Source organism: Sorex araneus, chromosome 2, assembly GCF_027595985.1.
Source record: "Sorex araneus isolate mSorAra2 chromosome 2, mSorAra2.pri, whole genome shotgun sequence".
Classification (NCBI taxonomy): Eukaryota; Metazoa; Chordata; class Mammalia; order Eulipotyphla; family Soricidae; genus Sorex; species Sorex araneus.
In genome coordinates, this window is record NC_073303.1 from 252,751,887 (window position 1) to 252,774,570 (window position 22,684).

At 58.1% G+C, this 22,684-nt stretch overlaps 1 protein-coding gene across 2 annotated transcripts in view; it reads left to right on the forward strand.

Moving 5' to 3' along the window:
- WWC1 (WW and C2 domain containing 1) overlaps nucleotides 1–22,684 on the forward strand; it is a 119,312-nt gene that overhangs the window by 34,104 nt on the left and 62,524 nt on the right. The window contains exons 2-3 of one of the 2 annotated variants that reach the window (XM_055126241.1): nucleotides 14,780–14,889; nucleotides 19,011–19,214. In XM_055126241.1, coding sequence (XP_054982216.1) covers nucleotides 14,780–14,889; nucleotides 19,011–19,214 — 314 coding nt within the window. The remainder of the gene's footprint in view (nucleotides 1–14,779; nucleotides 14,890–19,010; nucleotides 19,215–22,684) is intronic. The other variant, XM_055126242.1, reaches the window with a different exon arrangement.

Here is a 22,684-nt window from a genome sequence, read left to right on the forward strand (position 1 = left end):
GCCAATTGGAAATTCACGCTTTCTCCTCTTGGGCTGCCAGCACCTGCCAGCCTGTGGGTTTCTTCTCTGTGTGGCTTACCATCTGGAGTGGCCAGCTGGCCTTGTGTGCGTGCATGCGGTGCGTGCATGTGTGTGTGTGTGTGTGCGCGTGCCCCTGGGCACCCGTGTCCCGCCCCCCCCACCCCGGGGCATTGTGTGTCCCTTCTCCGTGCTTGAACGGGTGAGTGAACCGCGGCGAGAGACGGAGGCAGCAGACAATGGCCAGAAGCCATCCGGCAGGATGGATGAATAATTCATATTGTCTCTGCCGCTTTCCAGGGCTTCCCAAAATAGCCGTTTTAATTGCTTATTTGTTTCGCTGCTGACTCCAGTTCGGCCGCCTTCGGCTCTCAATGCTGCGGTGTTAAGACGGACTTGTGTGTGTGTGGGGGGGGGGTACGTGTACGTGTGTGTGTGTGTGTGTGTGTGTGTGGGAGTGGGGGGGGCGCTTCCCTTGTGGGGGAGCAGCCGGCTGTTTATTTTCCGCTTTACAGAGAAATGACGGGAGGAAGCAAGCGCTGGAGGAAACGTCTCCCTTTAGCCGAAGGGAGAAGCATTCTCTCCGCTCCTGGGCAAAGAGGTCCTTTGTGGCCGGGAACTGTGGGGCTTTGTGGGGCGGAAGAATAAAGCCGGGGGTGGGGGGGGTGGGGGGGTTAGGTGGAGAGGCAGCGCCAGTTGGGGGTGGGGCCAGGCTGCCCCCCTCCCCGCCCCGCCCCTCCCCTGCTGCAGCTGGGCAACTCCGAGTCCTTCCCAACCAAGCCTCAGCCATGCAGGGGTGCAGCCCCCTAGAGGTGCAATGTCTTGGAAGGGTGCCAGGAAGCTTTCACCTGTCGGGCCGGGTGGCTTGGGGACCCTCCGGCCTCGTGGCCACTGTCCTGTCCCTCTGGGGCCCTGGCAAAAGCTTCTAGTATAAAAGACACTGACTGCTTCACTTGGAAAAGCCATGATCTGGGGGTCGCAGAGAGACAGGAGAGACTTTTCTAGGTGAGGGAGGGTAGAAGGCCGGTGACCGGTGTCCACCCAAAGACAGAGGGCGGCGGGAGGGCCGTGCCGTTTGTGGGGAGTTTGATCCCCCTGCCACCACCTCCACATGCCTGCATTTTATTTATTTGTTCATTTATTTAGCTTTTTGGGTCACATCAGCAATGCTCAGGGGTTCCTCCTGGCTCTGCACTCAGGAATGACTCCTGGCGGTGCTCAGGGGACCCTGTGGGATGCTGGGGATCGAACCTGGGTCGGCCGCCTGCAAGGCAAGTGCCCTCCCCGCGGTGCTATCGCTCCAGCCCCCACCTGCCTGCATTTTAATCTCAGCAGCTCTGCCATGTGGGGGGGATCCGGGTGCCACGGCACACCCCAGCTCAGTGTGACCGACCCCCTGCCCCGCCGTCGTTGCAGGAACAACTGCAAAAAAGGGGAGAGGGGGAGAGAATAGTACCTCAGTTAAACTGTTTTGTTTTATTCTATTTCGGCCTGCTCTCAGGGCCTCGTCCTGACTCTGCACTCAGGGCTCACTCCTGGTGTGCTGGGAGACCGTCTGAGGGGTCCCGGGGATCGAACCCGGGTCATCCACAATGCGAAGCAAACACCCTCCCCGCTGGACTGTCCCTCCGGCCCCATGATTTTACTTCATTTGTTTATTTTAATTTTTAATGTATTTATTTTGCCTTTGGGATCCCACCCTGTGATGCTCAGGACTTATTCCTGGCGGTGCCTGGGGACCCTATAGGATGCCTGGGATTGAACCCGGGTCACCCGTGTGCAAGGCAAACACCCTCCCCGCCCGCCATCCCCCCCACCCTGTGATTTTAATGTGCCGCTCAGAAAGCCAGAAACTCCCCCTCGGTTAAAGTAGGACCCAGGGTGATTGAACGGGTGATTTCGACTTGCAGATCTCTCTCCGGGGCCCATTTCCTCGGCCAGGTGGCTGTTGACACGGAGCAGGAAGCACAGGGGTCTCGAGGCCTTCCGCCCTGCATCCAGGCCTTTGCAGTGACTCTTTTTTTTTATTATTATTATTTTGCTTTTTGGGTCACACCCAGCGATGCTCAGGGATTACTCCTGGCTTTGCACTCAGGAATTACTCCTGGTGGTGCTCAGGGGACCCTATGGGATGCTGGGGATCGAACCCGGGTTGGCCGCGTGCAAGGCAAACGCCCTCCCCGCTGTGCTATTGCTCCGGCCCCTGCAGTGACTCTTGAGCTCAGGGGTCTGTGCTGGTGATGTCACGCCTTGTGACCCTTCCAGACAGTGAAAGGCAAGGCCGAGGCGGCACCCACATGGGCTGTGCTCCCAGGCGGGCGAGCAGAGGGCTGGTGGCTGCCGTGACTGATGACTCTCCTGCCCAGGAATGCAGTTCAGCCTGCCCCGCTGGGTCCCGGGTGAAGAGTGTTCCCTTATGGTGTCTGGATTCTGTCCCAGGCCCCGCACACCTTTGATGTGTGTGCAGGGCTGGGGCTTAGCCGGAGAGCAGGTGTGAGGCCGAGTGACTGCACGTCCCACCAGCCCCCAGACAGACGCCCCTGGCCTCAGACAACACGACAGCCTCGTGCTGCCACGGGGTCCGGGGCTGGCTAAGGGCTGCCCCTGCGGGCCTGGGTTGGCAGACGCTCCTTTCTGTTTCTTTTCTTTTCTTTTCTTTTCTTTTCTTTTTTTTGCTTTTTGGGTCAAACCTGGCGATGCACAGGGGTCACTCCTGGCTCATGCACTCAGGAATTACCCCTGGCGGTGCTCAGGGGACCCTATGAGATGCTGGGATTAGAACCCGGGTCGGCTGCGTGCAAGGCAAATGCCTTCCCCGCTGTGCTATCACTCCAGCCCCTTTTCTGTTTCTTCTTTCTCTGACTCTGAAGCATCCGTCTCTTTGTTGGCTGAAGGAAAGGCTTAGACCTGTTCACAGTTTTTTTTTGTTTTTGTTTTGCTTTTTGGGTCACACCTGGCGGTGCACAGGGGTCACTCCTGGCTCTGCACTCAGGAATCACCCCTTGCGGTGCTCAGGGGACCCTATGGGATGCTGGGAATCGAACTCAGTTCGGCCCTGTGCAAGGCAAACGCCCTCCGCGCTGTGCTATCACTCCAGCCCCTTGGTTTTTTTTTTTTGGAAGGGGGGACCTCACCCTGCAGTGATCAGGGGTCCGTCGGAAGTGCCAGGGTCTGCCCTGTGCAAGGCCAGCGTCTTAGCTCCTGTGTGAGGCCTCTGGCCCTGGGGAATGCTGTGAAGTCACAGGAAGTGGCTTGTCTCATGCACAGTTTGGGCCACTTACTAGGACTGCACCAGCCCCTCAGCAGATACACTCAAGATTAAGGTTGTTGGAGTGATAGCACAGCGGGGAGGGCATTTGCCTTGCACGCGGCTGACCCAGGTTGGAATCCCAGCATCCCCTAGGGTTCCCTGAGCACCTCCAGGAATAATTCCTGAGTGCAGGGCCAGGAGTCACCCCTGTGAATCGCAGGGTGTGACCCAAAAAGCCCCTCCCTCCCAAAAAAAAGAAAAGATTAAGATTGTTTCTTTGCCTTTAGACAGGCAAGCGGTGCAGGAGGGTGGGGGCTGGGGTTCTCATAGATGTCCTGACCCACCACCAGCCCCCACTGGGTTTTGTTTTATTTGTTTTGGGTGGGGGGTAGGAAGGCCGGAGCCTGTCAGCACAGCGTTCCCCAAGCGTGTGGTTACTTTGTAGCACTTCTGGGGCCCCGGCCACAGTATAGCAGGGAGGGCGCTTGCCTTGCAGTGCAGCCTGTCCCGGCTGGGTGCAATCCCCAGCACCCCGAAGGGTCGCCTGAGCCCTGCCGGGAGCGACCCCTGAGTGCAGAACCAAGAGTCAGCTCCAAGCACAGCCCTGAGCACCGCCGGGTATGCGTGACCCGCGAAAGAGAAGCAGTCTCCATCTCCCCTCGTCTTACATACAGTTCAGTGTGTAGCTTCGAAGTGACCCCGCCCCAGAAGAACGGGTGGGGGTCTCTCCCGGCTCCTGCAGCCTGGCTGGGGTCACGTGGTCTGAGCCCCAGGAGCAGCCGAGGAGCTTCTGCCTCTGGCTAACTGGTCACCCTGGCACCCGAGGTGGCCCCTTGAAGACTCAGCTCCCGGAACTGGAAGGAGCCAAGCCCGGGCCTGGTGCGGCATCCTCCGTTTCCCCATGCGGGGAGGAGGGGCCGCGCACACCTGCCCAGGATCCAGTCACCCCCACGTCTGATCCCTGCAGGAGACCAGCTCGGATTTGCTGAGCCCTGAGCAGAGCTGGGTGCAGCTCCCCCCCAGGAAAGGAAGGTGGGAGTGTGGGGATGGGGTGTGTGTGTAAGGGGGGAGGCTCTTGGTGGTCCCAGTGCAGATTCCTGAAGGATAAAGGGTGGGGGGAGGGAGAGAGAGAGGAAGAGGAGAAGAGGAGAGAGAGAAAGAGAGGAGAGAGAGGGAGAGAGGAGAGAAACAGAGGGAGAGGAGAGAGGAGAGAGAGAGGGAGAGAGGAGAGTAGAGAGAGAGGGAGAGAGGAGAGGAGTGAGGAGAGAGAGAGGGGAAGAGGAGAGAGGAGAGGAGAGAGGAAGAGGAGAGAGAGAGGAGGGGGGAGAGGAGAGAGGGAGAGGAGAGGGGGAGAGGAAAAAGAGGAGTGAGGAGAGAGAGAGAGGAAGAGGAGAGAGGGGGAGAGGGGAGAGGAGAGAGGAGAGAGAGGGAGAGGAGAGTGAGGAGGGAGGGGGGGGGACAGAGAGAGGGGGGAGAGAGAGAGGGGGGGGGATGCAGAGGTTGACCAGATGCCCGATTCTGCTCTGGTTTCCCTCCAGGGGCCTCTCCATGAGAGGGAGGCACCGTTTCCTCTGAGTTAGTTACTGTTTTCCTTTTGGCGGAAGAGCGTTTATCCGCCCGAGGAACTCCCTGCAAGGATGATTTCTCGGAATGAGTCTGTCCACATGCGTGGGGCTGGGTCCTCGTTTGGTGCAAGAGTGTGACTTGCAGGGGGGCTGGAGCAATAGCACAGCGCGTAGGGCGTTTGCCTTGCACGCGGCCGACCCGGGTTCGATTCCCAGCATCCCAGAGGGTCCCCTGAGCACCGCCAGGGGTAATTCCTGAGTGCAGAGCCAGGAGTAACCCCTGTGCATCGCCGGGTGTGACCCAAAAAGCAAAAAAAAAAAAGAGTGACTTGCAGGGGGGCTGGGGCTGGAGCAATAGCACAGCAGGGAGGGTGTTTGCCTTGCATGTGGCTGACCCAGGTTCAAGCCCCTGGCATCCCATAGGGGCCCCTGAATACCACCAGGAGTGATTCCTGAGTGCAGAGCCAGGAGTCACCTCTGAGCATCGCTGGGTGTGACCCAAAAACAAAAGCAAAAGAAGTGTGACGGGGGGGTTGGGGTTCCTTCTCAGCCCAGGTTGGTGGGGGACCCCTGCCCCCCGCAGGCCTTGGCAGGCTCCAAGCAAATCTCTTTCTCTTTCCCCGTTTCGGCTGTGGAAGCAAGAAGAAGGATCTGTCCTGAGTCCACAGATCACATTTTGCATTTATGTGTCTTCATGCCTCCGTGTTAGCAGCCCCGTTGGTAGGCAGCGAGAATCGGAATGACGAGTGACTCCCCTGTCTTGAGGGAGAGGGATGGGGAGGGGAGGGACGTGGACCGGAGGGGCCTGGGCAGGGAGTTGGTGCGACGCGTTTGGAACAGCTGCTGAGCCAGCAGGAGCGCTCAGAAAATTCCCTTTTCCTTTTGACTCCCCCTGCACACACACACACACACACACACACACACACACACACACACACTCACACTCTCACACACACACTCACACTCTCACACACACACTCTCACACACACACTCACACTCTCACACACACACTCACACTCTCACACACACACTCACACACACACTCACACACTCTCATACACACACACACACACACACTCACACTCACACTCACGCATGCACCCATACATCCATCTTTCGCAGGGACAAAAACCGAGCTGCAGAAAAGGTTGAGTACCAGACCTCAGGCCCCCCAGCTGGAACTGGCCGAACCTGGTTTTGAGCTCAGAGAACCAGGCCCCAGAGCCCCGAGCTTTATCCGCTCCTCTCTGCTGCCTCTTTTTTTTTTTTTTTTTTTTTTTTTTTTGCTTTTTTGGGTCACACCCGGCAACGCACAGGGGTTACCCTGGCTCTGCACTCAGGAATGACTCCGGGCGGTGCTCAAGGTGCTATGGTGTTATGGGATGCTGGGAATCGAACCAGGGTGGGCCGCGTGCAAGGCAAACGCCCTTCCCGCTGTGCTATCGCTCGGGCCCCTCTCTGCTGCCTTTTGACCAGACAGAGCATCTGGGCCCATCTGTAGCTAGAATGAAAAAGGTGTGTCCCCTCGTATTGATCCATGCTGCTCAAAAACAGAAAAAAAAGAAAGTGTGTTCGCTGGACCCTGTTGGCTGAGTGCTCAGCACAGCTCATTTCATTGATTTGATTCGGGAGCCACGCCCAGGGGTGCTCAAGGCTGACTCCTGGCTCTGTGCTCGGGGATCACTCCTGGTAGGGCTCAAGGGGGCTCTGCGGGGATTGAACCTGGGTCAGCCTTGTGCAAGGCCAGTGGCGTCCCTGCAGTCCTGTCTCTCCGGCCCCAGAGTGCAGCGCACTTCAAGCAGGTCCTTCTGCGTGGGGCCCACCCGCTGCCGAGGCTGGGGGTCCCTAGGAGGGCGGTGCTGGGGGCTGACCCCTGACCCTGTGCTCACGGGGCCTCGGCCTCGGCCTGCAGCAGCGGCAGCCTCGCAGGAGGGTGCTCAGGGATCACTCCTACTGGGGCTCACGGGACCATCTGTAATGCCAAGGGTCAAACAGATGTGCTGCGTGCAAGGCAAGCCCTGTACTCTTCTCCGGAGAAGCAGAGCGACACTCTCCCCCCCCCCCCCCCCCCGGGGTTACGTGAGACGCCCCTCCTGGATGGGGGAGAAGCAGCCCAGAGCTCGGGTATCAGAGAAGCATCTTCCTGCCACGCCTTTCTGGCTCCGCCTGGAGAAACTCTCCCCAGCCCAGCCGCCTCCGGCCTCCCCTGGGACACTCAGGCGCACATGAGCGCTCTCTCTTTCTCCCTCTCTCTCTCTCTCTCTCTCCCCCCCCCCCCCTCTCTCTCTCTCTCTCCCCCCCCTCTCTCTCTCTCTCTTCTCTCTCTCTCTCTGTCTCTCTCCCTCTCTCTCTCTCTCCCTCTCTCTCTCTCCCTCTCTCCTTTGTTTTGGAGCCACGCCCAGTGGTGCACAGGGCTGACTCCTGGCTCTGTGCTCAGGGCTGACTCCTGGCTCTGTGCTCAGGGCTGACTCCTGGCTCTGTGCTCAGGGATCACTCCTACTGGGGCTCACGGGACCATCTGTAATGCCAAGGGTCAAACAGATGTGCTGCGTGCAAGGCAAGCCCTGTACTCTCTCTGACCGCTCTCTCTGTATCTCCAACTCTATCTCTGTCTCTCTCTCTCCATATCTCTCTTTCTCTATCTCTCTGCCTTTCTCTTTTTTTTTTCCTTTTGGGTCACACCCGGTGATGCTCAGGGGTTCCTCCTGGCTCTGCACTCAGGAATTACTCCTGGCGGTGCTTGGGGGACCCTCTGGGATGCTAGGAATCGAACCCGGGTTGGCCACATGCAAGGCAAACGACCTCCCCGCTGTGCATTGCTCCAGCTTCTCTAACTTTGTATTTCTCTGTCTTTCTCTATCTCTCCAGTAATTTTTTTTCTGTCTCTCTCTCTGTATCTCTGACTCTTTTTCTCTCTGTCTCTCTCTGCCTTTCTCTGCCTCTCTAGCTTCATAGTTCTCTGTTTCTCTGTCTGTGTCTGTCTCTGTCTGTCTCTGCCTTTCTGTCTCTCTGTCTCTCCATCTCTCCATCTTTCTCTTTCTTTCTCTCTCTGTCTCTCTCTGTGTCTCTCTCTTCCCTCCTCCCCTTTGCATTCCCACGACTCTCCCTACCTCTCCCACCCCATTCCCTGCCTCTTTCTCTGACCCGGCCATCTGTGACCACTTCCGCAGGGCCTGCACCCTGCCCGCCCAGCCCCAGTCCCTGCTTCTGAAGGCAGAAAACGGGGAGGGGGGGCCCTTCCTCCTAGTCCTTTAGGGGGAGGGGCGGCCGCTTGTCCGGGTGCTCAGTGCTCACAGCTCAAGGGCAGAGGGTGCTCGCTGCCCGGCCCACACTGCATGCTGGCCCACACCCTGTGCGACCCCACCCCGCCCCCAGTGCTGGCCGCTGCCCCTCCCCCGCCTCTTGCCCGCCCCCCACTGTCCCCTGTGTCTTTCCCATCCCGTGGGTTTTCTTCCGGCTGGGCCGTGGCTCCTTGGCCAGCAGGTGCCACGCGGGTCACCACCGCCTCCGTGGCCTCTGTCACCCCTCCCTGCACACAGCTGCGGCCCGGCCGTCCAGCGCCCCTGCCAGGTGCCCGTGGCCGGCATGCCGGGGGGGGGACACCAAGCAAAGAGAGCCTGTGTGTGTGTGTGTGTGCTAAGGGGCGGGGAGCTGGGTTGCAGAGCAGGGTGGAGGCGTGGACGCGTGCCTTGGGCCAGCAGGGCTATGGCAGGTATGTGTGTGAAACCGCCCAGGCCGGGCCGGGGCGGGCTCAGTGCGCTCAGTGCTCTCAGCGCTGGGGCTTCGTGCCCGCCCGCCCGCCCGCCCGCGGGCAGAGAGGAGCGAGGCGAGGCTGAAAGTTTGGACAGTTCTTGGCGCAGCGAGAGCGAGTCCGCCCGGCTGGCCGGGGGAGCACGGCCCAGGTTCCTGTGTGAAGCTTGGGGCCCGCGCTGGAAACCAGAGAGACTCCCAGTGTCCCGCGGTGCCCGGGCGCTCAGCCCCCCGCCCCGCCCCCCGGGGCTGGCGCTTCTCTGAGCCACCCCGGAGAAAAGGCGCATTGTCAGGGACACCCCCTCACACCCCCCACACACACACACCCGTCGTCACCGTCCCAGGCTGGCAGCGTGCTTCCACCCCCTCACCCCCCCACCCCCCGACCCCTCACCCCCTACCCCGCCCCGGAGAGCCCCCGGCCAGTAGCACGGAGCTGGCGGGAAGGTGCGGGGTCAGCTGCCCGGCACGGGGACCCGGCATGCTCCCGGAGTGCCTGCTGGGACACCAGCCACCCGTCTCCAGGGCGACATGTCGGGGGGGGGCCCTTGGTTGTGAAACCTGCAGGAATGTGGGTGCTCCCCCCACCCCCCACACCCGGGGCTTGGTCCCGGAGCAGGAGGCAGAACTGGTTCCTGCTCGGTGCCCCGCCTGCCACCTCAGCATGTGGGTCACTTGATTTCACGATTGGGATTCTTCAGCAGCCCAGATGCTGTGTATGTGTGTGTGTTGCGGGGGGGCGGGGCGCGCCGAGATCGTCTTCCGGGCAGCCCCCAAGTCCTGGCCATGTTGGAAAGTGGACCTCTGCTGTCCCCAGCTCACATGGTCTCTGTGTGTGTGTATATGTGCATGTGTGCATGCATGTGTGTGTATCTTTAAATCCCTGCTGGTCTGTGTGTGTGTGTGTGTGTGTGTGTGTGTGTGTGTGTGTGTCTTTAAATCCCTGCACAGGGGCTGGCGAGATAATACAGCAGGAAGGACACTTGCCTTGCTTAAGGCCGACCCAGGTTCGATCCCCGGCACCCCCATAGGCCCACCCTGAGCCCCTTCGGGAGGGATCTGGGAGTCAGTCCTGAGCACTGCTGGGTGTGGCCCAGAAACCGAGAACCAAAGCAAGCAATGTCTGCGCAGCACGAGCGCCGAAGGGAGCATCTCTGCACCCCACACCATCCGCCCCCCCGCCCCCCCCCCGCACCTGCTCCGGCAGCGCCTGGCTCGTCCACATTCCATGCGGGTTGCGCGTGCCTGCGGGGCAGAGGCGCTCCTCTTTCCCATGGCGGGGCTCTGGGGCGCAGTACCCAGGGGACCCTCAGCCTCCAGCCCCGCGCCCTCCCGCCCCTCCCCGCCCCTATGCTCGCTCAGCTCCCCCCCCCCCCCCCCCGGTCTTCCTCCTCCTCTTTGACCCAGCCTGCGGGGGGCGGCACGTGGCCTCCAGCCTCCCTCCCTGGACTCGGGGCTGCACCTGCTGGTCCCAGGCGAGACCCCTGGGGCTCCCCTCAGCGTTCACAACAGGCGCTCGGTGGACGGCCTGTGGGTGGTCTCAGCCAGGCAGGGGTCTTTGCATCTTTGCTCCCCTTCCCCGCCATTTTTTTTCTTTTTTTTTTGCTTTTGGGTCATACCCAGCAGTGCTCAGGACTTACTCCTGGCTCTGTGCTCACTCCTGGCAGGGCTCAGGGGACCCTGTGGGATGCTGGGGATCAAAGAATGGAACCTGTGTCAGCCGCGTCCAAGGCAAATGACCCTCACCCCCCACCCCTGCTCTTGTTCTGGCCCGTTCTCTCATGTGTGAAGTCGTGTTAACTCACCTACTGTGCAACCAAAAGGCAATTGTGTATGTGTGTATGTGAGTGTGTATATGTGTTTGTATGTGTATGTGTGTTTATGTGCCGTTTGTGTGTTTTTGTTTCTGGAAGTGTGTTTATGTATTTGGGTGTTTTTGTGTGCTTGGTGTGTGTGTGTTTCTGTGTATGTATGTGTTTCTGTGCTTCTGTGTGTTCATGTGTGTATGTATGTGTGTGTTTCTGTGTATTTGTGTGTATCTGTGTTCATGTGTGTGTATGTGTGTTTGTGTATGTGTTTCTGTGTGTGTCTGTTTGTGGGTGTGTCTTCGCAGATCCAGTCATTAAATATTTTAAGTGCAAGTAATAGAGAACTAGAGCGGTAGCACAGCGGGTAGGGCGTTTGCCTTGCACGTGGCTGACCCGGGTTTGATTCCTCCGTCCCTCTCGGAAAACCCAGCAAGCTACCAAGAGTATCCTGCCCGCACGGCAGAGCCTGGCAAGCTCCCCGTGGCGTATTCGATATGCCAAAAACAGTAACAAGTCTCACAATGGAGACGCTACTGGTGCCCGCTGGAGCAAATTGATGAGCAACGGGATGACAGTGCTACAGTGCTACAGTGCCAATAGAGAAAATTTCAGAGAAATTTGTAAAGAGGAAAAAGGAAAAAAATGCATTAAAATTGACACAGACTGCTCCTTTGGGCTGGAGCAATAGGACAGCAGGTTGAGCATTTGCCTTGCACACGGCAGACCCGGGTTCGATCTCCGGCACCCCATAGGGTCCCCAAAGCTTTGCCAGGAGTGATCCCTGAGTGCAGAGACAGGAGTAAGGCCTATGCATTGCTGGGTGTGACCCCAAAGCCAGACAAAACCAAGCAAGCAAACAAACAAACAAAAAATCTGAATGAAATCCCTGGGCCAGAACCTAGTACAGCTTGTCGGGCACTTGCCTTGTATGTGGCTGACCCAGGTTCGATCTGTGGCACCCTCTGTGGTTCTCTGAACCCCACTAGGAATGATTCCTGAGCACAGAGCCAGGAGTCAGTAAGCCCCAAGCACCACTGGGGTCTGACCCCCAAAATAAATAAAAATCCCTTTGCCCAAGTACCATTTTATTTACTGGGGAGACAACCTCCCAAGAAGTGTTCAGGGGGTCCTGGGCTTTCGTCAGCGAAACTTAGCTCGGCCGGATGTGAGACAGATGGATCCAGTGTGCTGATGGCCGGCGGGGTTAACGCGCATGGTGGGAGGAATCTAACTTGGCCTCACGCATCCAAGGCTTGTGCTCTGGCCCTTTGAGCTGTTTTCCTCTTCCCCTCATAACATTTTTTTTTTTTGCTTTTTGGGTCACACCAGAGATGCACAGGGGTTACTCCTGGCTCTTCACTCAGGAATTACTATTGGCGGTGCTCAGGGGACCATATGGGATGCTGGGATTCGAACCCGGGTTGGCCGCGTGCAAGGCAAACGCCCTCCCTGCTCTGCTATCGCTCCAGCCCCTCCCCCCATAACATTTTAATGTGTTAAAATGTAGCATTTTAGTGCAGGGTTAAAATAAAACTATCCAGTTTTTCCTGCATGCACTCATGCACATTTTCAGTAGTACAATTGCAGTACTATTTTTTTTCTGTGTGTGTGTGTGTGTGTGTGTGTGTGTGTGTGTGTGTGTGTGTGTGTTTGCTGGTGGCGGGGAGGGAACGAGCACACCCAGTAATGCTTAGGAGTCCCTCCTGGCTCTGCATTCACGCATCTCTCCTGGCAGTGCTCAGGGGACCCTTGGGATGCTGGGGATCAAACAAACCCGAGTGGGTAGTGTCCACGGCCAGCTTACCTGCTCTACGATCTCTCCGACCCCCGTTATACTGCTGTTTTTCACATTCTCCACGAAGCACATTCTTCTATGCTCGTTTGTAATATGTAGAGCACAATGGCTTTGTTTTTTTGTTGTTGTTGTTCTGCATATTTATCATTATACTCATCCCTCATCCAATATTTACCGTGCGCCGTTTGTCGGAGACCGGGGGATTTTGCAGCCCAGATGCACCATGCGTGAAATCACTTAACTCACGTTCAAGGCAGGGATTATTTGCTGTGGGTTTTTGTTGTTGGCGGGTTTTTCTGTTTTGAGTGGACTCCCGCTGGCTTGCGAGCCCACTTTCTCAGAGTCCCTTTTTAAGTTGGGTTGGATAAGATAAGGTTGGGTGGGGTTGGACCCTGGCTTCGGCTCTTTGTTCAGCAAAAGGAGGAGGAGATGGCAGGGAGGGTTTGCCTTGCCCGCCGCCAACCCGGTTCAATCCCCGGCATCCCATAGCCCCGTCAGGAGTGATCCCCGAGCACAGGGCCAGGAGTAACCCTTGATCATCCCTGGGTGTGCCCCCCTCCCTCCAAAAAAAAAAAAAGAGAGATCTCCACTGCTTAGAGCTAAGTTTTCAGAATAAGTCCTGAAGGGGTATATCTTTTTTCTGGTTTTATTTTGTTTTCACGCGGCCTTTCATGTGGCCGACCCGTGTTCGATTCCTTCGCCCCTCTCGGAGAGCCCGGCCAGCTACCGAGAGTATCCCGCCCGCACGGCAGAGCCTGGCAAGCTCCCCATGGCGTATTCGATATGCCAAAATCAGTCACAAGTCTCACAATGGAGACGTTACTGGTGCCCGCTCGAGCAAATCAATGAGCAATGGGATGACAGTGACAGTGATTTTGTTTTAGTAAGATTTGGATTGATTCAGGGTGGGGTGATTTGGGCTTCCCCCAGTGGTGACCAGGATTTACTCCCCAGATCCCGGCGGGACTGGGGATCGAGTTGGAGTCGCCTGTGTGCAGACACCTTACCGCCGTACCCCCACACTTTCTCCCTGGCCCCCAAGCCATGGGTATTAGTGAAGCTCACTTGGGGATGAATGGCTCTGGGAGGGCAGGGGGCCACACAGGGTCAGAGAGAGAGAGAGAGAGAGGGACCACCCTACTTGATCCCAGTTCCGGGAAAGACCAGCCACTTCCATTTGGCCTCTGCTTTCGTGCTGTAGCCGGGTTGCTTCAGAAACCTTGGGACTTCCGGGACGACAGAGTTGGGGCGGGGGGTGGGGGGGAGGATGAATGTATTTATTCAGGCAGAGGGACTGGTGCAGACAGAAAATTGACCCGGCTTGTGTCGATGGAGCCACTCAGATTGTTTTGTCTGCATCTTTGTTCCCCCCCTCTGCCTTCAATCCGTGATCGATGTTCCTAGTGGTGTCTTCTAGCCTAGACAAGTCACTTTTCCATTATCATCATCATCATCATTATTAGGGCTGGAGCAATAGCACAGCGGGTAGGGCATTTGCCTTGCACCCGGCCGACCGGTGTTCGATTCCTCCTCCTCTCTCGGAAAGCCCAGCAAGCTACCGAGAGGATCCCGCCCGCACGGCAGAGCCTGGCAAGCTACCCGTGGTATATTGAATATGCTAAAAGCCCATAACAATAAGTCTCACAATGGAGACGTTACTGGTGCCCGCTCGAGCAAATCGATGAGCAACGGGATGACAGTGACAGTGATTATTATTATTATTAATATTTGGGTTTGGGGCCCAGCCGGCAGTGCTCAGGGGTTGCTCCTGGCACTGCTTGCGGGACGCTCAGTGGTGCCGGGCTCTGAATTCGGGTCAGCTGCGTGCAAGGCCCGCACCCTCCATGCTGCCTGGCCTCTCCAGCCGAAACCTGTGTCCCTTTGGCTGGGTGACCCTCCTGGAAGGTGGTGCAGTCACTGCCCCTCATGTTGACCCACCCTTACCCCGCCAAGGCCTGCCTTCCTGGCTGGCCCTGGCTTAAAGACGCCTTGTTGGGGGTGGGACAGAGGGGCGGCTTCCCACGCTTGGGACCCGGCTGAGGGGAGCAAAGCAACCTGCCTCGGGCAGAGTCCTGGGGACGAGCATCTGGTCCTTGGGAGGCTGCAGGGAGCCGGGACTGAGCCTGGGATTGGGGTGGCGGGTGCAGATGGGAGTTCAGGGTCCAGGGGCAAGAGTTGGCTCTGTGTGTGTGTGTGTGTGTGTGTGTGTGTGTGTGTGTGTGTGTGTGTGTGTGTGTGTGTGTGTGTGTGTGTGTGTGTGTGTGTGTGTGTGTGTGTGTGTGTGTGTGTGTGTGACCTTCCCTTCCCCCCGTCCGCCGCCCCGGGACCAAAGGAACAGAGCTGCTCCCCAGAAATCCAGGTCAGGGGGAGGGGGGGGAGGGGAAGGGGGGAAAGGGGGAGAGAGGGAGGAACAGGAACAGAGAACAGAGAGGTGTCCTTTCTGGAAAGTGTCCCCCCGCCACCCCCGGGTGGACATTCGCTTTCTGCCCAGTTTCAGAGAGAGACAGGGGGAGAGAGACGGAGAGACAGAGAGATATGGAGCGAGAACGCGGCAGGGCCGTGACTGATGGCGCCTCTGTCCCTCCATGCCAGGTACACCAAGCCGCTCACCTTCGCCGACTGCATCAGTGACGAGCTGCCGCTAGGATGGGAGGAGGCCTACGACCCCCAGGTTGGAGACTACTTCATAGACCACAACACCAGTAAGTGCCCCCACACCCGCCAGCCCGGCTCCCTCCCCCTCTCCCTGCCCCTCTGCCCCCCCCAGCCCCCCCCCCGCAAACGCTGCTGGCGAAGACTCCGGGAGCCAGATCCCATTTTGTTTGCCACGTCAATGTCAGTGGACTGGAGCGATAGCACAGTGGATAGGGCATTTGCCTTGCACGTGATGGACCCGGGTTCGATTCCTCCATCCCTCTCGGAGAGCCCGGCAAGCTACTGAGAGTATCCTGCCCACACGGCAGAGCATGGCAAGCTCCCCGTGGCGTATTTGATATGCCAAAAATAGTCACAACAAGTCTCACAATGGAGACGTGACTGGCGCCCGCTCGAGCAAATCGATGCACAACGGGACGACAATGCGACAGTGCTACAGTGTCGGGGCCAGTAGCCGCCTAGCACAGGCTGGTGACAAACAGCAGGTCTGCGGCGTTTCCCTTCTGCCTCTGCGACCGTCCTGCCAGTGTTGTTACTATCCAAGCCCCGGCGAGGAGCCCACCTTGGGGGTGTTGTTCTAGAATGTTCCTGACCCTGTGTGTGTGCAGATCATCTTGTGCATTCCCCCTTTGCACCTGTCAGACTTCGGGGCTGTAGACTGCCCCACCCCATTCCCAGGCAGATTCTCTGTCGATGGGGCTGGTCCACTGTGCAGGCCGCTGGCGCCAGCACTGTCCACTGACAGGCATGTGTGTATGTGTGCACGCGTGCGCTTGTGTGTGGGCGCGTGTATGTGTGTACCCTATCCTGCCAGTTTGCCCACCCCCACTGTTTTTAATCTAATTTTGTTTATTAATTTAATTTTATTCGTATAAAGTAGTTCACAATATTTCATTGCATTTAATATTCGAACTCCTGAGGCTGGAGCGGTAGCACAGCGGGGAGGGCGTTTGCCTTGCACACAGCCGACCCGGGTTCGATTCCCAGCATCCCATAGGGTCCCCCAAGCACCGCCAGGAGTCATTCCTGAGTGCAGAGCCAGGAGTAACCCCTGAGCATTGCTGGGTGTGACCCAAAAAGCAAAGCAAACGAAAAAATGTGAACACCAATCCCACCACCGTGACACCTTCCCACCACCTTATTTTGGATGTTTCCATCCCCCAGCCCCAAGGCAGAACCGAAAGCATCCATTTCCTGTGGTTTGTTGTGAATAAACCTCTGAAAGTGCTCCAGGAGCACTTTCCCTAGGGGAGAGTGCGTGAGGATGGTTTGCATTGCACCCGGGGGCCAGTAAGCCACGCCCACTTTCTATCTGTCATCTGAATATCCCGTTTTCCGAAAAGCAAGTCCAGAGCACCACCACAGCAGCAAAAAAGATGCAGGTGCTCACTCTTGGTCTGGGCGAGGAGAAGAGGAGGTGGAGAAAGGACGCGGCGTGTCTTGAGAGGAGAAGGGGCCCAGCTCGGAGCCCCTCCCAGGGTGGACGCGCCTCCTTCTCACCCTCCTCCTTGGCCAAGACCAGTCTTGGCCTCTGCAGTGCCCAGCCTGCTCTCTCTCTCTTGAGGAAGTAGGGTTTTCCCCTCTGCGCTCAGCTTTCTCAGGAGGGAAGATTCCCTGGATTGTCCCGGGCCAAAGAAGTAGGCACGGCGGGCGAGTATCAGGGAGAGCTTGGAGGATGGGGGTGGTGACCCCAGGGCCCGGTCCCCTTGTTGGCTGAGGAGATGGCTAGCCTGTGCCCTGCGGGGTCCTTAGCTCATTAGATCCTTCCTTGGGGGCTTTAGGATTTTGTGATGGGACTCATTCCCCTGACCCTGAAGAGCCTCTAATGCGGCACCATTGGGAAGGACGAGTAAAGAGAGGCTTCGAGAATCTCAGGGCTAGGATGAATGGGGACGTGTCTGGGCCCGCTCGAGCAAATTGGTGATCAATGGGATGACAGTATATACATCCCTCTTGGAGAGCCTGGCAAGCTACAGAGAGTATCCCGCCCACATGGGCAGAGCCTGGCAAGCTCCCCGTGGCGTATTCGATATGCCAAAAACAGTAACGATAGGTCTCATTCCCCTGACCCTGAAAGAGCCTCCAATTGTTGGGAAAGACGAGTAAGGAGAGGCTGCTAAAATCTCAGGGCTGAGAGGAATGGAGATGTTACTGGTGCCCCCTTGAGTAAATTGACGAACAACGGGATGACAGTGATACAGTGATTGTTTTGTCTTCGGTTCATACCCAGGGATGCTCGAGAATTACTCCTGACTCCACAGTCAGGAATCATTCCTGGCAAACTCAGGGGATCCTATGGGATGCCGGGGATTGTACCCGGGTCAGCGGCTCACAGAGCAAGTGCCCTTCCCATTGCACTATCACTCCGCCAACCCCACGTCCCCGGTGGTAGGTTATTTTGCCCCTCGTCTGCCGATGGGGTTTAGAGTTAGTGAGCCCTCAAAAACTGGAGCTGAAGGAGTCACAGCAACGAGCACAGCGGGGAGGGCGCTTGTGATGCATGTAGCTGACCAGAGTTCAATCCCCGTCACCCCGTTGAGTCTTCTGAGCACCCCCAGGAGTGATCCTGGAGTGATCCCTGAGCACAGAGGCAGGACTGAGTCCTGAGCACTGCCAGGTATGACCTGGAAAAAAAAAAATGACAAAGACATTTTTATGGATTTACACCCTGCATGTTTTTTTTTCTTTTTGGGTCACACCCAGCATTGCTCAAGGGTTACTCCTGGCTCTGCACTCAGGAATTACTCCTGGCGGTGCTTGGGGGTCCATATGGGATGCTGGGGATTGAACCCGGATCAGCCACACGCAAGGCAAACGCCCTGTATTTTCGTATCCTGTGCACCTCTTCATTTTACTAATCTTTCTTCAAGGGCATTAATATCAGAGTACTGTATAAATGCAACATATTTCATTTTTAGTTACTTCCTACGTTGCCTTGAATTACTTAACCTCTCAGTGTCCCAGTTTTTTCTTTTGTGTGACAGGGGTAACAGAATCCCCTTTATGAGTACAAGGATTATAGGAGTCAGTGGGTAGAAAATAGAGAATAGTGCTTGCAATCAGGTGAACCAGTGCTTGTTTGTAGTTTTTTTACTACATGGGGAGATGCTTGATTAAAGAGTATTAGACTCTTCCTCGTGGCCGGAGCGATAGCACAGCAGGGAGGGCCTTTGCCTTGCACACGGCTGACCCAGGTTCGATCCCTAGCATCCCATAGGGTCCCCCGAGCACTGCCAGGAGTAGTTTCCTGAGTGCAGAGCCAGGAGTCACCCCTGCGCATCACCGGGTGACTGTCACTGTCATCCTGTTATTCATTGATTTGCTTGAGTGGGCACCAGTAACATCTCCATTGTGAGACTTACTTGTTACTGTTTTTAGCATATCCAGTACGCCACAGGGAGCTTCCCAGGCTCTGCCGTGCGGGTGTGATACTCCCGGTAGCTTGCCGGGCTCTCTGAGAGAGATGGAGGAATCAAACACGGGTTGGCTGTGTGAAAGGCGAATGCCCTACCCGCTGTGCTATCGCTCCAGCCCAGCGTCACCGGGTATGACCCAAAAATCAAAATTTAAAAAAAGACTTTCCTTTAGCCACCGTGATTGAGACGATTCCTTCCTTCACCCGGTGTGACGCGCCTTGCTTTGATTTATTTTACTTTCCACCGGAACAGATGCCCCGGGCTTCTCGGTCTTGCTTTAGAACTTGCACTTGATCCTGCTCCTGCTGTTCTCAGCCAGATGGACTCTGGGCTTGGAGGTTGATGCCAGTTTAGTGTGTGTGTGTGTGTGTGTGTGTGTGTGTGTGCGTGTGCATGTGCGTGTGTGTGCATGTGCGTGTGTGTGTGTGCGTGTGCGCGCGCATGTGCATGTGTGTGTGCGTGTGTGCGTGCGTGTGTATACATGTGTGTGCGTGTGTGTGCGTGCATGTGTATGCATGTGTGCGCGTGTGCGTGCATGTGCGTGTGTGTTCGTGTGTGTGTGTGTGTGCGTGTGCGTGCATGTGTGTGTGTGTTCGGCTCACAGGAGCACCCGTGATGCCCGCCGTGATGTCCACCGAGGGCTGGCGGTTGCTGTGCTTTCGTGTCGCTGCCCTGGCTCCCGGTGGTGGGTTTCCCGGGCCCGGCCAGCGGCGGGGCGAGGTTCCGACGGTGGCGCCTGGGGTCCGTTGCAGAGACCACGCAGATCGAGGACCCGCGGGTGCAGTGGCGGCGGGAGCAGGAGCACATGCTGAAGGAGTACCTGGTGGCGGCGCAGGAGGCGCTGAGCGCGCAGAGGGAGATCTACCAGGTGAAGCGGCAGCGGCTGGAGCTCGCGCAGCAGGAGTACCGGCAGCTGCATGCCGCGTGGGAGCACAGGCTGGGCTCCCAGGTCAGCCGTGAGTATCCCCGGCCCCGCGGCCGCCACCCGTGTCGTCACCACCAGCCCCGGCACAGGTACCGCGGCCACCGCCAGTGCTGTCGTCCCCACGCCCCACGCCATTCTCGTCACCGGCACGGCCGCCACCTCACCAGCACTGCCGGCACCGGCACCGCCGCAGATACTTTCCCCTCGGCCACCAGCGTCACTGACCACCGGCACTGTTAGCTCTGCCGCCATCGCCACTCCCGCCAACCCCAGTCCCTGCACGTCACCGTCAGCACCACTGTCACCACCGTCACCATCATTATCCTCAGCACTGCACCAGCATCATCACCGCCACCCTCCCACCACCGCCGCTGTCACCATCACTGCCAACACTGCTGTCACCATAGTTACTATCACCAGCACTACCACCGCTACCACCGTCACCATCACCCCCACCCCCACCATCACCCCCACCCCCACGATCACCACCATCATCATCACTATCACCACCACCATCACCACGTCACTATCATCACCATCACCATCACTACCATCACCGTCACCATCACCCCCACCCCCACCATCACCCCCACGAACACCACCACCATCACCACGTCACTGTCATCACCATCACCATCACTACCATCACTGTCACCATCACCACTGTCACTGTCACCATCACCACCATCACCCCCACTATCACCATCACCCACCCAACACCAATACCACCACCGTCACCCCCACCCCATCACACTATCACCACCATTACCACCATCACCACCACCATGACCATCACCCCAACACCATCACCACCATCACCACGACCATCACCACCAACATCATCGTCAGCACCATCATGACCATCACCCCCACCCCATCACACTATCACCACCATTACCACCATCACCACCACCATGACCATCACCCCAACACCATCACCACCATCACTACGACCATCACCACCAACATCATCGTCACCACCATCATGACCATCACCCCAACACCATCACCCCCACCCTCATTACCACCATCACCCCCCAACACAAACACCGCCACTGTCACCCCCACCCCATCACACTATCACCACCATTACTACCATCACCACCACCATCACCCCTACTATCAGCATCACCACCATCACCCCCACTATCACCATCACCAGCATCACTACCATCACCACCACCACCACCACCATCACCACCACCATGACCATCACCCCAACACCATCACCAACATCATCACCGTCACCACCACTATGACCATCACCCCAACACCATCACCCCCACCACCTTCATTACTACCATCATCACCACTATCACCGCCATCAGCATCATTACCATCATCACGACCACCATCACCCCCACCACTGTCACCGTCACCCCCACTGTCATCCCCTCACCACCATCCCCATCACCTCTGCCACACCCCCTTGCACCTGTCTGTCCTCTCGCTGCTTCAGAAAGGCTCATTTCCTCCCTCTCCTCCCCCTCCCCTCCCCCCTCCTCCCCTCCCTCCCCTTCCTGCTCCTCCTCCCGCCCGGTGGTGAATCTGCTGTCGTTTTCCTGCCGTTCCTTTATCCTCCCCCTCCCCTCCCACCATGCTAGTGTGGCCATGGGGTGGGGGGTGGCGCATCTGGTTGCCAGGACTTGTACCCTTGACCGGGGTCCTCACGGCTGTCCTACACGCCACCTAGGGTGCTCACACAGCCTGTGGTGGAGCCAGAGAGGCCGGAGAGCAGGTCCGCACCCAGGGTCAGAACCCACATCTGCAACACCGCGGCACCTTCAGCCACCCCGCCCTCCTCCTGTGCCCCCCCGCTCCTTCTCCGTCATCTGTCGTCATCTCAGAATGCCAGCTCGACTCGGGGGGGCCCCGTGGGGTGCCAGGGATCACACCTGGGCGAGCCGCGTGCCAGGCGAGTGCCCTGCCCGCTTGCTGTCCTAGGGAGACCGTAGTTCAGTGGGCCGAAGCGTGTGTCGTGCCGGCTCAGGGTCAGTCCCTGGCCCCGCAGAGTGACACCCCCGAGTTCCAGGCCGCTTGGAGCATCGGAGCATCTCCACGTGTGGCCCAGGAACCGAACCGAAACAAAAATACGGTGAAAGGGCCGGAGTGATAGGACAGTGGGGAGGGCATTTGCCTTGCACACAGCTGACCTGGGTTTGATCCCTGACATCCCGTATGGTCCCCGATGCACCACCAGGAGCGATCTCTGAGCACAGAACCAGGAGTAACCCCTGAGCATCATCGCTGGGTGTCGCTCAAGACTAAAATATATATGTATATATGCGGGGCTGGAGCAATAGCACAGCGGGGAGGGCATTTGCCTTGCACGCAGTGGCCAACCTGGGTTCAATTCTTAGCGTCCTGTAGGGTCCCCTGAGCACCACCAGGGGTAATTCCTGAGTGCAGAGCCAGAAGTAACCCTGTGCATCGGTGGGTGTGACCCAAAAAGAAGAAAATATATATATGGTGAAAGGGCTGGAACGATAGGACAGAGGGGAGGGCGTCTGTCTTGCACACAGCTGACCTGGGTTCAGTCCCCGCCATCCCATATGCATCGCCAGGAGTCACCCCTGAGCATCGCCGGGTGTGGCCCAAGACCAGAAAAAAAATATGGTGAAAACGGCCAAGTTCGGGGCTGGAGCGATAGCACAGCAGGGAGGACACGCGGCCGACCCAGGTTCAAATCCCAGCATCCCATATGGTCCCCTGAGCACCGCCAGGGGTGATTCCTGAGTGCAGAGCCAGGAGTGACCCCTGTGCATTGCTGGGTGTGACCCCCCCCCCAAAAAAAACGGCCAAGTTTACATGACATCTTGGACCACAGGTCACAGCTTCCCGTGGCTCCCCGAGCTTCCGGGCCAGTGGGGCTTCTGAGCCTGGACCCAGGAAGGCTCAGTCCCTGACCTCTACAGGCCAGCCCCCGTCAGAATGTTCCAGAGCTTCTCCCCGGGAAGGACCTGGGGTCAGCTCAGGTCGGCGGCTCGGCGGGGCTGCGTCTCCCAGGGCGCGAGGCGTGCCGCGGGCCGCCTCCTGACTCAGCAGGGTTTACGAGCCCCGGTGGCCTTCCCAGTCCTGCTCCACGGCCCCGGGACAGACAGGTGGGGTGGCATGCCTCGCCCACAGCCCGCCCGCCCGCCCGCCTGCCAGGGCCTGTGCCACCTGGCATTGTGCGCCCTCGCCCGGGGATATTGTCTTTGCTTCAGTCTGGGAAAGGAGGAGCCACCTGGGCATTGCGTGTGCACGCAGGGCAGCGGGCAGGGTGGCTGCCCATGTGCTGGGCACGGCCGCCTCCCACCACCCCCTACACACACACGCAGACCTGCACAACTCAGCTGGGCCCGGGGCCAGAGCCGCAGGATAGCAGGGAGGGCGCCGGCCTGGCACACGGCTGATCCAGATTCGATCCCCAGCATCCCAGGGTCCCCCGAGCCCTGCCAGGAGTGATCCCTGAGTGCAGAGCCAGGGCTCAGCCCTGAGCACAGCTGGATCCCGCCCCCC